This window comes from Taeniopygia guttata, chromosome 7 (genome assembly GCF_048771995.1).
Source record: "Taeniopygia guttata chromosome 7, bTaeGut7.mat, whole genome shotgun sequence".
NCBI classification, from domain to species: domain Eukaryota; kingdom Metazoa; phylum Chordata; class Aves; order Passeriformes; family Estrildidae; genus Taeniopygia; species Taeniopygia guttata.
In genome coordinates, this window is record NC_133032.1 from 1,187,364 (window position 1) to 1,207,500 (window position 20,137).

The 20,137-nt window shown below is 44.4% G+C and overlaps 2 protein-coding genes and 1 long non-coding RNA gene across 6 annotated transcripts in view; 1 reads left to right on the forward strand and 2 right to left on the reverse strand.

Moving 5' to 3' along the window:
• The window catches only part of VWC2L (von Willebrand factor C domain containing 2 like), a 46,157-nt gene extending 39,248 nt beyond the window's left edge, over window positions 1–6,909 (reverse strand). Inside the window, exons 1-2 of one of the 4 annotated variants that reach the window (XM_072931869.1) lie at window positions 6,015–6,909; window positions 3,468–3,934 (exon numbers count right to left, since the gene is read on the reverse strand). In XM_072931869.1, the coding sequence (XP_072787970.1) occupies window positions 3,468–3,878 (411 nt within the window). In that variant the 5' untranslated portion in view covers window positions 3,879–3,934; window positions 6,015–6,909. The remainder of the gene's footprint in view (window positions 1–3,467; window positions 3,935–6,014) is intronic. The other 3 variants (XM_032749564.3, XM_002189585.6, XM_041717422.2) reach the window with 3 other exon arrangements.
• LOC115496083 (uncharacterized) lies at window positions 4,966–14,882 on the forward strand. The gene is made up of 4 exons (XR_003961487.4): window positions 4,966–5,588; window positions 5,762–5,953; window positions 14,225–14,326; window positions 14,697–14,882. It is a non-coding gene; the product is annotated as an uncharacterized lncRNA (long non-coding RNA).
• Window positions 7,795–20,137, reverse strand: part of SPAG16 (sperm associated antigen 16) — a 363,638-nt gene continuing 351,295 nt past the window's right edge. Inside the window, exon 16 of the mRNA XM_030278464.4 lies at window positions 7,795–8,130. Coding sequence (XP_030134324.4) covers window positions 7,949–8,130 — 182 coding nt within the window. The 3' untranslated portion in view covers window positions 7,795–7,948. The remainder of the gene's footprint in view (window positions 8,131–20,137) is intronic.

Consider the following 20,137-nt stretch of genomic DNA (forward strand, 5'->3'; position numbering starts at 1 on the left):
GCGAGTGCAGAGCACTTGGGATTCAGACCTTAACCTCCAGGACTGAAACCAGAGCAAGGATGATGTGGGAGAGAAAAAGCAGCTGTCAAGTGACCCCGAGAGTCCCTGCCAGATCCCTCTGGAGAAAACAGCTTGAGACTTCCAGCTTCCTTCACACCTTTCCTGCAGCCACTGCAGCTGCCCTCACCCCTGCTCTGAGAGCAGACAGTGGGGACTTGAGAGGCCACATTCTAGTCCAACAAAGAGAAAATCAGAAAACAAGATGGGAAAGAGAGTGATGGATCCCAGTAAAACCTACCATACCTGCCCTCTCTCTTGCTCCACAGGTATCAGAATCCTGACCACCAGGCATCAATCTGTATTTTAATCTGCACATTTGAATCAGATCATGGCTAACATTAGAGAGACTGTGCTGGCCTTTTCTGCAGGGGTTTCCAGGTGGAACACCAGCCTCAGCCAAAGCTGGGGGTAAATCCCACTGAAACCAGGGAATGAGGCAGGCTCTGTATGGGCAGCTGGGGCCCCAAACCCACCAGCATCTCCCAGGACCCATAAGAGATGAAGATGCTATGAAGACTCTGCCTGGAGTTACTAAGCCATCTGTCAAAGACACAAAAATTTACAAAAGGATACAAGAAAAAACTCTCAATGGGTTTGGATTTATAATTGAACTTCAGTTCAGCAATTCATTTGTACATGTTTATGATTGAGGGGCACAAGCATAAATATTTGGACAGCTGTCTAAGCTACATGGCTTGTTGGCATGTTTGTATTTTGTGCTTATGACTGTTACGACTCAAAAAATCAGATGTGCAAGATCTGTTCACTAGAAGAAAGCTAAATATTCAAGAAATGGGCCTTTGTAACTACTCTTTCACCCTGACAGCATCGCAGTTACTGCCAGTGGTAAGAAAAAAAGATTGAATCACATTTGGATTTCTCACCCCAAACCTGAGGAAAAAAAATCTAGAAACAATATAGGATAATCCACCCAACTGGAAACCTCTCATAGATATTGATACCCTAGAAAAAAAAATATTCAGAGAGAAAAAAATTAATACAAATCTGCGAAAGATCAAGCAGCTGAAATTTCTACAAGATGAGTCAGTCCTGGCACACACACAGACACACACTTGCAAAAGATTTTTAAATAGAGGCTAATTTCAGCTGAAACTCAGCAGTGACAAGCACTTCTATAGATGACGATTTGGAATCTACATACCAGCAAAAGTAAATCAAGTGGGTGAAAGGGTTCTGAGACCACATAAAACAGTGCCTCTGTTTCCACTGAAAGCAGCCTGGGTTTGAGTCAGAACAGCCTCTAGTCTTTGACTTCAGTGTGTGTGCAACGGATGTGAGAAAGTTTGCAGACCTTATAAATTCAACAGGATGAGGGAAGCGCAGAGCTCAGAGCCTGTAAAACCTATGAGCTGCTCAAGATTTCATCTGCAGAGATAGCAGGTATAATCCTTATTCTGGTGAAATAAACAACAAAATGCTTGGATGCCTCATAAAGTCAAGACTTCAGAGCAGCAGCTTCCTGAATCTTGAAGTTTGAAGTCCTGCCTCTCCTATAGAATTTATAAAGTCATAGTTCACAGGTGCTTCTCTTTTCCCCATAGAACAGTGATCTTCCATTGTCTGACTCTCCTACAGTACTTTGAGGAAAAAAGCAATCCACTATTTATTCTAGGTAAACACAGAGATTTCCAAAACATTGGTTTCTGCCCTATCCCACAACGTATTGAGCTTTCAGCAAAACACAGGTCCAGGTCAAAAATTTGACTGCCAGCTAAATTAAGTGTGAAGGATCTCACATTAGTTCTGGACAGAAGGTTACTGTGTGTCAGAGGGGTGTGACACTGTCTACTTTGTGCTTCTCAGAGAGTACTGGAACTTTGCTTTCCACACAACACCCCAAGTATTTGAATACAGCAAGCAGGGGACCAGATGGCTCCTAAGTCTCTCCAACAGCTTTTCTCGGCTGTATTCTGTTTTCCCAGAGTTTAAGCTGTTATCAGGATGAAATTATTTCTTTCAGGAAAAGAGATCACTTCTTTTCCACTTAATTCACACGCAAGAGATACTTAAATGACAATATCTATCTCTCCCACTGAAATCTCTTCAAAGAGCCCTTACAAATTTCTGCTTCCTAAAACTGAGACCTTATACCTCTCACATGAAAACCTGATCACCTAGGTGGGATATCTCACCACCTGACAACACAACTGCCACAATGCAACCACTGAAGTGTGATTATGGGAGGAACTTGGGCCAGGCCTTCCCAGGGCAAGAAGAAACTCTTATCTGAGCAGTTCACAAGATCAGCATCTTCATATCCCTCAGCAAAGCAGAGCAGGTTGATCAGGGTGGCCCGCAAGGAGATGCTCCTCATACATTTGCATTACCTTGTGCTTGTGACTAATATTAAACTGTCTCGGGCAGACTCAGTGACTGCAGTCTCAGATGGACAGAAAAAGATTAACATATACCACACATGATAGAAGAAAGGAACGATTAACTGCTACCTTCCCTCAAAATGACAATTTCTGTGACAAAGGGAACAGCCATCTATGTTACTGAGAACTGGTGAAGTACTCAGACCTATATGAAATTATTTTCCTTGCAGGGAAGACAATGAATTGGTCAAGTGTATAATAAGATCTGGCACTCAGCCATGAAGAGTTCTGGGCTGTTGTTAATTATGGAGGTTCAACTCTTAAAGCCACGTGACCTGGAAGAACAAACTTGCATACCTGCAGCTTTTACAGCCCCTGTTCTTCACAGTGAAATGCTGTTTTCCATAGCAGAATTGAAAGCTTGTGATCAAACTCATTAGAATGAGAACTGTAGGTTGTGTAGTGGTTTTGGAAAACACTGACTTGTTTTTAAGATATATTTCAGGCTTTCTTTACGACATTCCTTACAGTAACTCAACCATTACAATGAAACCCACGCTTCTCATTGCTTGAGATGCTCATCTGCCTAAGATTTCATCTTCTCCATTCTAGACAGCCTTAGCACAGTTGAAATGAAAAAAAATTAAATAGAGTTTTCCAGCTACTTATTTGCATGCTCATACAGTTATGAGTAACAACTCTCAGCACCATGCCATCAATTTTTTGCTATCCAAATTGCAAAAGGGGTCCTTAAAAAGAACTCAGTACTGGTTTACACACCCTTGGCAGTCCAGCATGAGCCACGCTATAAGCAAGGGAGGCAGATGCAGAGGGCTGGCAATTCCCACAGGGGCTTTTGACTGACCACTGGCCCTCAGGAAGAGCACATAAGGGGGAGGTGACAGCTTTTACATGAGCCAGACCTGCATCACCACTAAAAATTACTTCAACTCCAGCATTCATCCATGGCAGCAAACAAATACTGAGTGCCTTGAGAGTTCCCAACAAAAATACCATTCCTAAAGCATTCCATTCCTAGTATGAAATACTGAAGAAAGGGTTCCATACCTTAAATTCCTCCAAGATTTTGTAATTTTTCCCATGATATTCACAAAAGTTTTTCACTTCTTTGCATTCTGGACAGCATCCATTGTGTTCCACTTTTGTGCACTTTGGGTGGATTTTAGGGCATTCTGGTTGATCACAAACAGGTCCATCCTCAGTACAGACACAGGGACAGTTGGAATGTCCTGGGAAAAAACGTTCTCCCAGTTTGTACACGAAGCCACTGTCATCCACACAGCCCTTCCCCCGGTAATCATCAAAGATCAGATTGTCATTACTGGAGGTCTGGTCCCCTTCATCAGCGGGGTAGTCTTCATGGTTGATGGCAGCTGGAGTGACCAAACCAGGGAGCACAAACAGAAGTATCCAGGCTTCATGGATATGAAGAGCCATCCCCCTCCTCGGCTTCTCCATGGGACCTTAAAGCCAGATACAAACAGCTGCTTCCATAGGGAGACCAGTGTTGCGGTCTGAAAACAAACAGTTTCGAGTGAGAAAAAACTCAAAATTGAAGGAATATTGACTTATAAAAGTCATTGTTTCAACCAGTACCAAAGAATAAATCAAAGTTTTTAACTATCACTGTTTCATTTGAATTAAACCTCTTCTTAATTATTGGCAAATAGAACAAAGCATGTGAAATACCTACATTAGACACACATGCCTGGAAGCATATGACCATAAAATATCTCTGAAAGAATGGTGGTTCACAGAATAATCTAATTTTTACGTTCCTCATTTTTGCAGTTGAGTTTTTTGATGCACATTAAACCAGCTGCCTGAAATTGCTTGGTGATGGGCAGCTCAGAGGGTTTTGAAGCCAAGTTTAAGAACGGTTTAACCCTCCTGTGGTGGCCACTGTCCCTTGGTGTTACGTATGGAGCACAACCCACTTCATTAAACTGAGGTGGGAAACCTGAGCTGAAAAGGGGGTTAAACATAATCTGTTGTCAGATCTGTGTCTGATCTGAAAGATGGTGCTGGGCTAAACCTGGGCTGCGAGAGGGAGAATAGTATAGAATCTTATTTACAGCATTTCTGAAGAGGGACTTCCTGGGCTACCAACACAGCCCAGCCCACAGCAGGTATGTTTAACCCTGTCAGACACAAAGATGCAATTCACCTTCTCCATTATTCAGCATTTCAGTAATCCAGCAAAAAACACAGAGTGCAGGACGTTAAATTCCTGCATAATGCATGGAGCCGCTGAAATGTGTCGGCCTGATTAAGCCGGAGCCTTTCTCAAAGTTCGGGAGCGATGCAGCACGGCCCGAGCTGCGGTGAGCCGTGCTGGAGTGGTGGAGTGAGCACGGAGCCCGGCACGGAGAGGGGCTTTGAGTCACCCCCGGGAGAGTCGGCGCCCGGAGAAGGCTCCACGCCGGTGTCTGGGGAACATTTCTGGTTGCCCACAGTGCCACATCACTGCCACCAACCTGCCCACGCACCAGCCCGCAGTCAGTGCAACCCAGGCAGCAAACTGGTTGCTGACCCCTCTTAAAAGAACTGGGCAAAGTATTACAGGAAACTTTTAAATGAGATGAAATGTCAGCATTACATGGACTCCAGAACTACGGAGGTAGATGCTGGCACCAACGAAAACAAGAAGGACTGTTGGGGTGTGTGTGTCATCATCCCTTCTTTTCCTCCATTCCCAGAGCATGCACACACAGGCACACGGGGTCTACACAAACATGCATTAACCTACACACACAGGCAAACACGTATTCCTCCCCACCCCTCGGGGGGACATTGTTATATATTGGCATTTTTGGTGGACTGCAGATGTTCAGCAATTAATTTGCCCTTAATTGAAGCAAAAAAGGAGCAGCAGGAGGAGAAAGCTTTAATCCTAGAGAAGCAGCTAAAGGATCCTGTTGACCAAGCAGTTTTTCCGAAGCCACAACAGAGGGAGACACCGGATATTACACAGAATCTATCACATTCGAAAAGATATCTTCTTAATTGAAGTACTAGCTGTGTTTCCATCACAAGGACTATGCACCCTCATGTTACTCCTCTTAGCAATATCTTTTGTAACATGCTGTTTGGAAACCCAGCGATTCATGCAGATACTGCTGCTTTACATATCTACAGAGCAGAGAATCTCCCCACCTAATGCTACAGGTAGGTTGCAACACTGCAGATTTGTGGGCATTTGGGGGGGAAAAAAGCAGCAAACAGAGTCATTCATATCTGAGGAAATGTAAAACGCTTCTGAGAATCTGCTGGAGTTTTATGAGGAAGCTCTCAAAACAAATGCGTGTGTATACATGTATGTATATAAAAGTTCTCCCCAGATATTTTGCTACAGCAGCTGAGACGTCCCACAGCAACTCACAGGCACTCGGCTCGATCCTGGAAATCAGACAGACTGCAGACGTCTTGCACGGACACATTTCAACAAGTAAACAAATGCTGTTTGGCTCAGAATTAGTTTACAGCTTGAACTTTCTCATCATTTCTCATCCTGAGAGAGGCCAGGATCGTAGGTAAGTCTCTGAAACGTTTCCATCTGCCTTCCCTCACCCCAAGTAAATAATTCACACCTACCTGATCAGGCTGGATGTGAAAGCTGAGAGGGGTCACAGGCCAACATGGACTGAAAGGTTAGAAACAGATTAGTGAAAGCAGTTCATCCTAATCACGTTTTCGGTGTTGACTCACGGACAATCCCTTTTCCTCCACCTCCCATCGCAAAACGGGAGCGCGGCAGCCAGCAACCACAACATGAGAACTGAGCTTTAACCCGGCGCCGACGATTCAGAGGGAGCAGGATTCAGGCGGTCCGGAGGCTGCGATGCCGCGGAGAAACCCCGGTGCCAGCGGCAGAGTCATCGCGGCGAACTTGGGCTGCATCTCCTCAGGTCTCGGGGCGGGCGGGGGAGAGAAAACAACCCATCCCTGTCCCCTCCCTGTGCCCGGCGGATCTCCTGCGGCTCCAGCTTCGCCTCGGCGGGGAAAGGGGGGGAGCGATGGCGGGTTAGGCGGGAGGCAGGCGGGGGAGGGCGGGCGCAGGAGCCCCGCGCCCGGCGGGCGGGCAGCCCCCGCGCCCCTCCGGGGACTCCCCGGCCCGGGCGCCGGCCATGCCCGCGCCGCGCAGCTCCGCGCTCCCTGCCTGCCCTTGTTAGGATTAATTTTGTTCTTAGGGGGGTGGTGGAAAAAAAAATAAAAAAGAAAAAGGAAAAAAAAAAAAAAAAAAGAAGAAGAAGAGAGACGAGCCGGGGGGGTAAAACCCAAAAAATAATGCAGGGGCGGGGCGCCCCCGCCCCGGCCGCTGCTCCGCCTGCTGCCAGCTGGGGCGACGGCTCTCCTCAGACCTGCCGGTCCCCCTCAGATCCACCGGCTGGAGCTCCCCTCAGCCCGGTTCCCCTCAGATCCACCGGCTGGAGCTCCCCTCAGCCCGGTTCCCCTCAGATCCACCGGCTGGAGCTCCCCTCAGCCCGGCTCCCCTCAGATCCACCGGCTGGAGCTCCCCTCAGCCCGGTTCCCGTTAGCCCGGTTTCCCTCAGATCCACCGGCTGGAGCTCCCCTCAGCCCGGTTTCCCTCAGATCCACCGGCTGGAGCTCCCCTCAGCCCGGTTTCCCTCAGATCCACCGGCTGGAGCTCCCCTCAGCCCGGCTCCCCTCAGATTCACCGGCTGGAGCTCCCCTCAGCCCGGTTCCCGTTAGCCCGGTTTCCCTCAGATCCACCGGCTGGAGCTCCCCTCAGCCCGGTTTCCCTCAGATCCACCGGCTGGAGCTCCCGTCAGCCCGGCTCCCCTCAGCCCGGCTCCCCTCAGATCCACCGGCTGGGGCTGCCCTCAGCCCGGTTCCCCTCAGCCCGGCTCCCCTCAGATCCACCGGCTGGGGCTCCCCTCAGCCCGGCTCCCCTCGGATCCACCGGCTGGGGCTGCCCTCAGCCCGGTTCCCCTCAGCCCGGCTCCCCTCAGATCCACCGGCTGGGGCTCCCCTCAGCCCGGCTCCCCTCGGATCCACCGGCTGGGGCTCCCCTCAGCCCGGTTCCCCTCAGCCCGGCTCCCCTCGGATCCGCGGGCTGGAGGTTCTCTCAGCCCCTCCGTGCTCTCCAGCTCCGGCTCATCGCCTCTGCCCCGGCGGTGTCCGGGAAAACATCCCCCATGGCCGCATTGTGGAAACTTCGCCTCATCTTCCCACCGGCGGCTGCGCCGGGGAAGGGGCGCCCCGGCTCCTGTGGCTCGTGCTGCGCTACATTAAAAATCAATCTCCTTGCAATTCGGCTGCGCCGGCATTAGGCGTCATTGTAAAGCTGTTTCTCCAGAAACCACCTAAAGAGTGATTCTTGGTGTTGGGGAAAACACGGTAACAGCAGAAAGAGGGAGAAACAGAGGGTTTTATTTGGACAAAATGCTAAATAATGCTCCGTTTGGGCGAACATTCCCCGAATAGTGCAAACACGAGCTATGAAGCCATAAGCCCCCAGTGCTGTTGCCAGACCGCTCTTGTGGAAGGCGATGAGGCCACCTGTGTCACTGTGCCCAGGTCCAGAGGCAAACCCTGCCATCGGCGCCCGCGGACAGCAGGGAGTCCTGGCCGTGGAAGCGCACGCAGCGCACCTCCACGCCGGGGCCGCGCAGGATGGAGAGCTGGCCCACGGCCAGGGACAGCACCTTCACGGAGCCCTCGCTGCTGGCCAGAGCCACCCGGTCACCTGAAACACACGCAAAGGCATCATCGAGGTTGGCAAAGGCTACACAAGAGAGCGGCGCGGGAAGTTTTGAGATGTTGGTTTTAAAGAGACTCGCGTGTACTCCTGTTTTCTGAGATAGAGTAACAGAAAATTGGACGGATCAATAACAATAAGATTGGATTTTGGAGCAATTAGGCCAGTCCGGAGACCTCATGTTCTTCTCACAAGGAGCCTGGCTACTTTGACAGAATCACAGAATCTGCTGAGCTGGAAGGGACCCACAAGGATCATGAAGTCCAACTCCTGGCCCTGCACAGGACACCGCAAGGGTCACACCATGTGCCCAAGAGCATTCTCCAAACCTTTTTTGAACTCTGTCAGGTTTAGTGCTGTGCTCATTCTTTGGGGAGCCCGTGCCAGTGCTCAGACACCCTCTGGAGGAAGAACCTTTCCCTAATATCCAACGTAAACCTCCACTGACACAACTTCAGGCCATTCCCTCAGGTCCTGTCACTAGTCCCCACAGGGCAGAGATCAGTGTCTATCCCTCCACTCTCCCTCACAAGAGAGTTGCAAACCCTGATGAGTCTCCCCTCAGTCTCCTCCAGCTGAACAGACCAAGTGCCCTCAGTCATTCCTCACACAGTTTCCCCTCCAGGCCCTTCACCATCTTTGTTGCCCTTTGGATGCTCTCTGATAGCTTAATAATTTTTTGATGTTACAGTGACCAAAACTGCACACAATACTGAAGGTGGGGCTTCCCCAGTGCACACCAGACAGGACCATCACTTATATTTGGATACAATTATTCAGGGACAGATTCAGAAACACAGACTGAGTACCAGAGAAGTAGATACTCTCCTAAAACCTGCAGGTATTGATATCAGACCATGCTTTTGACACTGCTTTTCTTGTACTGCTTAAGACATGAGGCTATGAGTTTGCAGCTAAACTTACAGAAGGCTTAGACATCTAACTGTACTGAGTGCTTGCTCCCTTATATCCTTATGGAAAAAAATGATATTTAAATCCTTAGTATAGAACAGTAGAAAAAAATAAAAGAAAACCTAAAAAAGGTTCTAAGGAGTTCTCAGTTTCCATGTGCTTTTTTGCAAATCAAATGGATTCAGTTTTCAAACTTTTAAGGAAGCAGAATGTTTATCATCTTCCTGCTTAAATAAAAGCACAGTTAATAGCTGGTAAGTGATATGTTTGAAGTGCCTCTTACTTACCCAGTCTCCAAAGATTCTCCTTTAGAAATTAACTATAATAATCATGAGTTTCACGTACCAAAAAAAAAAAAAAAAAAAAAAAAAAAAAAAAAAAATCAATGCATTCATTTCAAAGCTGATGTGGCCCTAACAACAATGGGATCACTGTACTGTCAATCATGATCTTGGTCAAACACCTTTTCTATTTAGAGCAAGTTCAGTACACCCTCTGAGTGATTATAGCTCTTCTTATGTATTGAGATTTTCTCTCTGAAAGCAAAGTCATTGCCAGCAGAAGAATAATTAAAATTGACACTGACCAAGTCAATCTGGCACCAAGGTCATAATTTTTTTGGGAAGATTATGAAAAACAGGAGATATTTTTCTATTTTTAGTAACTCGGGTTATTCACCAAATAGCCAATGGGAACATACTGCCCAAGAGACGTGAGCATGGAGGAGTTTATCCCAGTTTAAACACTTTAGGGCCCTGGATGATGTACAGTTTATACAGTTTATTGTCCCTCTGTTCAAACTAGGTCATAACAAGGATGCTGTCTGTTCTGCTCATGAAGATCTGATGGCTTCATTTCACCATTTATCACAAGAAACACGTAGACTAAAAAGCTTACAAATGCACTGAGAATATTTAACCACAACCTATGCTTAGGGTGGTCATGGATATTTGTGCAAGAAAGGGAACTAGCAAGTAGAGCTAACCATGATAAATATGCCCTATTTGCAAACCTTTATAACTACTCGGCTTCTTCATCTAGAACAAAGCCTGACACAGCAAAGATCTGTAGAATGGATTAGAATGTCCAAAGCAGCAGATGTGAATATTTATTATAAACTCTCCTCCAGCAAGTCTTTGCTGACAGAGGCATTGCATATGGATTGCACTTGCAGTGAGACTCTCCAGGCAATCGCTGGATGACTTCTGCTGGAGACAAACAAATGCCATTTTGCCTGCAGCCCTCACACCACAACAGCTGGGCAGGGGGTTAATGTCACTTCCAGCTTCTCAAAACCACTAATGAACCCAGTTGTTACAGAGAGGGACAGGCAGGAGAGAAGGTCTGGACAGCTGCAGTCCACTTCCAGAAAGTAAGGGCAGGACAGAATGACAACTGAGACAAAGCTTCAGCTCATTCACTCCTTAGGTTGAGCGGGGCAGGGGCAGGCCCCAACCCTGCATTTTTCTGCATGCTTTGCTAGGTAATCACATGCCTGAAGCAAAACCGTGGCACTCATCCTGTCAGTCCATCCCAGTATTCTGACAGTCCTGGGAAACGACAAAGCCAAGAGGAAAATAGAGAGGGTCAGTAAAAACCAGCCAGCTAGGAGGTGCAGTAATACCCTGCACTGCCTCCCTGCTAGCACTCACTGGGGAAAGGATGGAGGTGCACTTGGCAGCCCTGGTGAATGATTCATTTCACAGGAATTTCTCCCTGAGTTAGGATGCGTTACTATTGCTGACCATGGCTCAGCAGCAGCAGGATGCACAGGCAGATGCACACGAGGGGGAATGCACAAAATGACATCTCATTTCTGTCACCCTTTATGTCAACACTGATCTACGGGCTCATAACAATTTGCTCATTATAATGTAAATTTATCCCTCCTTCCTTCTGAAAGGAGATGTTTCATTTGGGGAAGAGGGAACAAATTGTGTTTTATTGCTCTTTCAGATTTTTTTTTCCAGTTGGGAAAGCAAACAAAAACTACTACATAATTGTGATGCAAAGCTGTATTTTAAAGAAGGATACTCACTTGTCACCAGCAAAGACACTTTGCTATAACACTGGAGGAAAGTAAAAGCCTGAAGAGAGGTTGTTCTTCATACCTTTACCCAACTGTCAGGTGGGGCTGGTCTATGCAAGCTCACTGAACTGAGCAGTTAGGCTGATTTGCACTGGAATGAATAGATCCTGCTTAGAAGATACAAAGTCTCCAGGACTGTGACCTCTAGATCTCACAGCCTCTAGATCTCCAGCTCACAAGGCTTCCAGAACCTGCTCTGGATCTGCTGGTGCGCTTGGAAACATGGGGAGATAAAGTGAAGCTTTGCTCTGGCTGGCCCCACGCCAATCCTGAGCTCAGCCTTCTTCCTCAACCTGGCAGACAATAAGTGATGACAAAGCACGTTGCCATCACAAAGAGACCCTAGCAGCCTTTGTACCAATCACAGCTGATTTGCTGTTGCCCATTGCTAAACACAAGTACTAATTTTTCTGATGTACCCCTATTATATCCTCAGAATAACATAAGCTCTGACCATCTGGACACTTGCTTCAAGAAGGATGCAGTGAGTTGGAAAAGGTAAAGAAAGGTAGCAAAGCCAATTAAAGGTACAAACAACTGTGCAAGGAATCCTTAGGAGGGGATGACAGCTTAGCCAAGAAAAACTCTGTGCGTTAAAATGTACTTGGCTGACTGTGCTTACTCCACATGTAAACCTCAGAATTCAGTCCTTCCTTGGGGATCCACAGAGAAATGTGGAGCCAAGGCAGACTCCAGATTACCCCCAGGGGATGGTGAAACACAGGGTTTCCATGAAAATGCTCGTCTGAATCCCACCTCACCTGGGAGCTGCGGGGTAGCCAGAATCTGGAATCTCTGGACAGCCATCTTTCTGCTTGGACCAGACTGAATTTACTCTGGGGAATCGCTGCATTTTCAGCTCCCTTTTCTGCCCAGCACTGGAATTAAGTACTGCAGTAGGTTTCCAGTCCCAGTGTCCTGCAGAGAAAAGCTCTGTTCTTGTCTCCAGACTGGCAATGCTTTTCGTTTTAGGCATTGATTAATTACAATGCAGCTCTGTTGTTTGGGCTGGAAATACATTTGTACTTAAAACAATAAAAATCATCCATGCCCTTCTAGAAGAACTATCCTGCTACAGAAACTGTATCTCTACATTGTTTTGAGACCAGAGCTGAACCCTAAAATCATTTAGTACCTCAGAGACAGTAATATTTTAGTAATTTTTTTTTTTTGACTTACATGTCCCACTCTGAAAAAGAGGGTAGTTAAAATTAATTATATTGTATGCAAATCTGTTCTTGTATATTTTCCAAATGTACGTAAAGTTAAAGGTTTGATAAGGACCGTAGCCATAAAGTGCCAAAAGCAGGAATCTGGCAAAAATCCCACCAAATTTACTTGAGTGTCCACACCAACCTAAACATGTGAACTTAAAAGCAAAGTTTTTGCATTCAGTGAGGATCAGTTTTGTTAGATATAAGTAAGCAACCTGCTTTTTTTCATCTGCAAGGAACTTTGCATACCTATGGAAAGGAATCCTAAGGAATCAAAGCCCCTCCTGTGAAATCAGTATGAAATCTATCTCCTAATTTGAACTGGTGGATAAATTTAAAATAGTGCAGGCGTGTTGAAGCAATCTAATTCGTTACTGCATTTCTTCAGAAGACAGAACTAGACAAGATTAATTTGCTGGGTTGATGGTTCCAAATTACTTGGGGTAAAAGGAACAAAACCTGTACTTGTCAAAAGACAGTTTGACAATTTATATTTCATAAGAGCCTAACAGAAATCACAGCCATGATTACTGTCTTCCTGGTACAAGGAATTTTGAGTGAAACCTTGCCAGGACCACACTACACACTGCTTTACATGTCCAAACAGCTGCAAACTGTGACAATTTTGGAGCAAACCATCACCACTCCTCACTGGTGAGCCTTTTTATATTCCCATTAAAGCATTTAACTTTTCTTTGGGCAAATTAATTTACTAATTCTGTAACATCCCATTATCAAATACTCTGAAAAGTTCTGGTTTAGCCTGCCACTACTTCATGTTTCTGGAGCAGTCTAGCAGCTTCAGTGCTAATAAAATAGTGTTGTAACAAAAGTCACAAACTCCACAGCTCCCCAGGCACATCAGGCTGAGACATTCTTCCTGATAACTGGCACTGTTTGCTCACTCCCAGTAACATTTTACATAGACTCAGCAGCTCAGGTGAAGTCTTCTGCTCAAAAATGGGGCAGAACAAGGACAGTGACAGATCAAAACCTCTCCTCTTTGCTCCAGCAGCTCCTCCTCTCAGAGATAACAGAGGAATCGAGGCACAGGAATTGGGCAGTTGTTTCTAGTAAAAGTTCAGCAGTTACTTTGGACTTTCTTGCAAATAATTCTGATGTGATAACTTCCCCAGTTTAAAAATTACTTACACTGCCTAACTGTAAGCAAAGCATCCATCTTCAAAGACAAACCCAGCTATTTCTGGGTTTAAATTAAGAAGAAAAAAATCTTGTGTGAATTGAAGAAATTCTGTTTATCATAACTGCATACAGAAGCCTGAGACCATTCCTGATAGCAGAGATGAAATAACATATCAAAGAAAGAAAGCAAGAAAAGCTTTGATCAATAGGGAAATGGTTTTTATACACATCAGAACCAATTTAAAGAATTCTCTAGGATCAATTTAGATAGACAGAAATGCTTCTCAGCATTTATTACCTGTGGAGGGAATATTGATCCCATCCATTGATTTCTCCTGTGCATGTAGATCTGTGCATCTGGTTTTGTTGTGCGGGTTTTTTCCCGAAGAAAGATGACCCAAAGTGGAAGGTATCAAGAAACTACTTATATTTTAAGGACTTACATTAATAGTTCAAACAATGCTATTACACAGAACTTTTAAACTCTGTTCAAAAATAGTCAGAATATAATTTAGCTTAATTTTGGCACATGATTGTTAGTCAATGGAGTATATTTTAAGATAAGTGGGTTTTTTTGAACCTTACTTACCAAAGGCTACCACTTCCTTACATTACACATTGCATCAAACATTTTCTCTCCCGTTCCATTTTTAAAAGGAATGTCTCTTCATGGTAATGTTAAAAATTGTACAGCCCTAATGGATTATATTCTCTCTGAATTTAGGTCTTTTGTCATTATTGGAGTTGCAACCATTTGCATCTTCATCAGGATCCTTCAGCCTGGAGTCTCCTAGGAATTAGGAACCTCTTAAGTGAGGTGTGAAAGGTAAAAATATCCAGTCCCTCCCTTTAGTAATTTGGCTAACAGCGAATGTGCTTGCCGACCTAAAAGTAAATGGAATATTTACAAACTATGGCTGCAGATAAAATTCTTCATTACTGTCACACTAAGCAGAATATTATTTACCAGGCCACTGATTTCAACATATGATAGATGGTGGACAATTTTTTTGTTCTATAAACAGCTTTCAACAAATAAAACAATTATTTCTTGTACACTATATGTTTTACTTAGGAATGCACTTTTTAGACATTATTAAAAGTCCTCCATTCTCAAATGTGACTAAAACCTCCTAAATATTCTTGTGGAAATAATGATGACCCCCTTCCTCCCTTTGTCTTCACATTCTATTTAGATCTTTCATGGAACAGGTCATAGAAGAATAATCTTGAGCAGTTTGTAATTCACTTGCAGCAATTCACCAAATATTCTCAGTAATGAAGACCAAAGGGAAAGCTGGGAAAGAGAGAAGATGTCCAAGAATCTGCTGATACAGGTGTTTAATACACTGGTACCAAAATAAAATCCTTTTGTCACTCTCTCCAGAGACTTTTTTCTTTCTCCTTTCTCAGAAGTGTTTAAATAGACATAGATTTGGCAAAGCATATTAGGGAAAATTAGCTCATCTCAGAGTGCACTTAAGCTCGTGACTCACCATATGCATGTGAAGTCATTCAACTCAGTGCAATCACATTCTCAAATGAGGCAGGATCAGGGCACCACAAACAGAACCATTACTGCAACAAGGACTTACAGCACAAGGTCTTAGAGTGAGCAAACTCACTTCTTGTCTGGCTTTCAACAGGACAGCACTCAGGCCTCCTAAACAGAAAGGCAGCTTTTTAGGGTGAGTAGGGCCAAGCAGTGTGTTAGCAGAAATTCAATTCACATCTTTAAAAATCTGCATGTAGAGAATTGGCCTGGTTGATAAATCAGTGTGGAGTGGGATGACGTGGCCCGATGCATTTCCCTCCAAAGAGTAAAGGTGTAGGGTAATGTTTGGCTGAGGGAAAAAGGGGACTTCTCTAAACTTTTTACTCTGTGGAACTGTGACCTACATGAAGCAGCATTATTCCTGGAGCTTAAACAGATCTCAGAACTTGACAAATCTTTTTCAAGCAAGAAATCACCAGAAAGTTACTCAGAGCAAAGAAAGCATTTATCTGATAGAAGAAAATCTTTTATATAAAAGAACTTAAAGCCTTTTTATAAGGCTTTCTAGACCCAGACCATTACTCTAAAGCTCCCTTTCAGCTGGACTTGAGCTTGTTTATATTACATTTTAGTTGGCCTTTTTGGTAGCATTTTGGATTTTGTAAGTAGCTTCAAAATAAAGCAAAAAGTATTAAAGCAGAAACTTTTGAAGCAGAGACTTCAAGATGTCAAAACCTTTCTGGATGTGCTAATGAGGCATGTTGAATATATTAAAAATAGTATCTTGAGAATAAAAGGAAAATACCTTCTTGTCTAGGACTGTTTTTTTTTTTTTTAATATGAAAATGTCTGTCAGAGCAGAATATTTTTATGCATATAATAGAAAGGCACTTGTCTAGCTTTCAGTGTTACCTAGAATACCTGTATGTGGGCACATGTGTAGGGCTGTGTTTCCAAGGGAATCTACCTTGAGGAAAAAAACGAGGAAGGACCAAGCCATCCTGGCAAAAATCTTCAGATTGCTACCAAGTGTGGGACCTCAGGCTCACCAAGCTGTTCTGAAATCAAAAATCCGAAAAGGCAGCATTTGGTTTTTAAGTCACCACTAAAGGGGAGGTGTTGAGTGACACTGCATCCACGGGGAGCTGCAGTAACAGGCTGGCTGGGAAACTCCTGAGAAGGTGACATCAGACTGGTGCTGCTGCAGTTGTGCTTGTGCTGCTCAGGACAACAACGTGACAAAAATGTCACATTTTAAGAAAGTAACAGAGGAAAAAAGGAAGATCACTACCATCTGATGCTCTTCAAAAAGGAATAAATCACCATAAAATTATCTGCAGGAGTTGCCAAGCTGAACTCTGTTTGCAAAGAAACTTTTTATGTGATGGCAAATGCTCCAGAGCATGGTTATGGTTCACATTCAGATCTTGTTCTGAGGAACAAGCTCTTCTCTTTTGTTAAACTTATATGTTGGAAGCAGCATGCCAAATACTGTACTGCAAGTAACACTATCTCCAGAACACGTTATCTGTTTTCTTAGTGCTTCAAGAGTTGCACTTATATTAACTAAAAATTCTCACTAAGAAAACTAATACTGATGGGCTAACTGAGAAAAAATTAAGTCACAGCAAAATTTCTGTTACCACAAATTGAAAATTATTCTAGTTTCTGCTACAAGTGAGGTCTCTGAATACAGATTTGGATGCACAAAACCATGCTTTCCTCTAAATTTTTACTTGCTGCAGCTGTATGTGTTTTAGGCATTGGTATGTCTCACTTTTAAGAATTCAGTGAAGTTGAGCTGGGTATAAAGAGATTAAAAATTCCAGGTGTGTAGAACATAGCTCCGAATAATGGGAACACCAGTTTAAAAGCATTCAGAGAATAGAAGATAACCTTTGTATTCAGGCTCTGCTCCTTCTCCTTTCCCTACTTTGAGATGCCTGGAGCCTTTCAGTTAAAGCCTCCCTGATCCTCCTTCCCTTCTTAAGCGATAAGATGGATATGCTTGTGTTACAGAAGATGAGACTGGGATATGAACACTGATTTATTTTTCCCTTGGACAACATATGCATCATCCTTTCCATTAACTCAAAGGGAATGACCAGATGTGTAATTGCTTCCTGACACAGAGTGGGATTCATCTCATCTGACCTTGCCATCCCACAGTGGGTTCAGTTCATCCAGGCTCTTTCTGCACCTACGAGGGAGGAAAACTCCCTTTCCCAGGAGCTCCTCTGCCTCCCTGGGACAGCAGGTGGCTGTGTCTGTGTGATGACTACAGAAGACCTCCACAGCTCCTCCTCATAGAGCTCAGGCAGGGTGACACTAAATCCCATGCAGGAGTTCCAAACAGGCACCTCAAAGACATTTTAAAAGAGAATTCCCTAACTTGCACTGCTGGCAGATGTGTAAACCAAAGCATCTGCAAATGCACATAGGCACCTGTATCCATCCAGGGCTTTAAAAACCATTGAGAGCCAGACTTCTATAGGCAATGACCTCTATTAGACCCAGGTCTTAATCATTTGGTGCAACTCCCATGCTGTGGCAACAATCCATAATTTCAGTAGCATTTGATAGCAAAGCAGATCATGTGCATCGTCAACATTTTGTAACCCTATTAACTCTGAGATAATGGACTTGTCTCTGCTATATTTCTAAGCATATTAGAATGGGGTGTAATTAGCACTTCCTTTTTTTTATACAAATCTCTCAGCCCTCAGAGCCAGTTCTTACACCATAGCTAATAACCCTGCAGGTGATCAAAGCCTGAAATGGAGGTGGGACACAGACCTAGAAGCCAAACTTCAGTTTACTTCCAGAGTATAAGCAAGAGCCATGAAAACTGCTTCAGAGAAAAAGCACTTTTAAGGGAAGGTAATATTTAATTTGATTTGCATCAAAATGTTCTGCTTAAGTGTTTTACCTCTGAATATGCTCCTTAAAGAGAGGTTCAGTGTCCTTATGAGTGCAGACCAGAGCAGCTCTGGCTAAACACAGTGGATTACTAAAGCTTTTTGCACTCATCATTCTTTCCCAGCAAATAAACAGGAAGCACTTCTGTTTTGTCTTTAAAGCTAGCTTCTTGTTATCATTATTATTTCAAGCTTAGAGGATGATCTAATGTATGTGGATTCTGGTTTCTGTCAAACCAAGTCCTTTGTCACACCATGCTTCTGGGACATGGAGGCTCATGTGGGGAGGGTTAAAGCCCTGCTGAGGTGGCTGGGAAAGCCAGCCTTGGCTTGTGCCTCCAGCTTAGCCTGAGGTTCCCCTCCTGACTGTGCAGTGTAGCTGTGTGGGCATCTTCTCTGCTGGCTGGAAAGAGATGAGTGGCATAAGATGTGCTATGTGCATCCACACTCTCCGTTCACTCCATGGCTAGCTTGGCCAAATCATTTAATTTTTAGGTGGTCAAATAGATGGGGCTCAATGCTACCCTTAATATCAAACTTCAGCTCTCCCAACTCAAGTCGGGTTTTTCTTGTCTTTTTGTAAAACTTGCAAGAGAAAAAAAAAATTGGAGATTTTAAATCCTAATCAGTGCAGCCTTCAGATGTTGCCTACACTATCATGATGATACAAGTGGAGCAGTGTTGCAGAGTAGCTTTTATCCTTCTTCCACATTACAACTAAATAGTATTTCACCATGGTAGTAAAACTAGACAGACAGACACACAGGAAGACTCTGAAAACAAAACAAAAACCCCAAAGTAGAAAACTGGGCTTAAGAATATCTTCTCCAAGTACAAGCTCCAAGAGACTCCCTTTAACTTAAGCATGTTATTGTCAACAGAGGCATCTTTGTTCAGTTGTTCCCTTAAAAACATTCCTATTACTGTCATTCCTGGTGTTGTCATATTCACTGCCTTGACAGCACAAACACTGTGCTGTAAAATCTGTCAGAGAGGCCAGCTGATTTCCTACACCTTCTGACACTTGCAGGTCTTTAATATCAAACTGTCAGAACACCTGAGAGAGAGGTGGGTGTTCAGGGCTGTTATTGTGACTACCATCACACACACTTTAATCATTAGCCTTACACAACTGTGAAATCCTGACTTTTATGCCCTCGGAGTCCCATGCCAGAAAATGCTGCTGGCATAAACCTATCGTAGAGGTTAGCTGGCTCACTAACCCATGGAGTTCTGTACATAAAATGAATCCTTTATGTCTTTATGGTGTTTTCTTAAACTTTCTTCTGTGACTTTTTTTTTTTTCCAGAGGGAAGCTGTAGTAGGAGTAACAATTACTCAGTGACAGGCGTAGGTGAAAGTCATCTGCTTAAAATAAACCCCTCTGTGCCAGGACCCTTTTGTCTTTGGGTGTAGTCATGAAGCAGATGAGCTTGGTGGGCAGTGAGTTTTCTGTAATGCAAAACTCCTTAGATTCAATATTAAAATGAAACTGAGAGAAGCAGAACAAGAGTAAATCAGACTAGAACAGTCCCTGATCTTTAACTGTTTATGGTACTACCTTTACAGGGATGAGAGCATCTGTAATCCTGCTCCTGCTTGGCTGTTGTTCCCCAAGCGACAGTGAACTAAGTGTTCCTTGGCAAATAATTATCCTGGGATACTTGGCTACAGAGCAAAATAAATGAGGAGCTGTTAAAGATTTTATAGCCTCCCAGATCAGGGTGCTGCTGAGATGGAGCTGTTTGTGCTGCTACCAACAGCCCAGCTGATCTCATGGAGCGACACAGTGCCACAGAAGCCACATGGGCAATGGATTTAGGAAATCCCATTCCAAGAACTAAGAGTGTGGTAAGCAAAGCATGTACTTCCAGGTGGTATGAGTCAGGAAAGCCACCAGGAATGATGGATGAATGTCGTGCAGCTTTAAGTAACTGTATTGATGCTACAAGAGTTTCTGCTCACAGAGAGGAGAACAAAAATTTAGGTCTTTAGTGCTTTAATTGCTAAAGAACATGTGTTGCAGGAACTTAATAACTTATTTTTTCACAAATCCATGAACACCCCACAAGAGCATTACTGGAGAATCAACAGACTTGTGGCTGAGGCAGAGGTAGGATAAGTTTGGAGATCAGTTCCAATAAGTGCCTTGCTGCCTGACAACACAGTTCATTTAATTTCCCTGGGCCTCAGCTCTCATCTACGACAGAAACCTGAATCACCA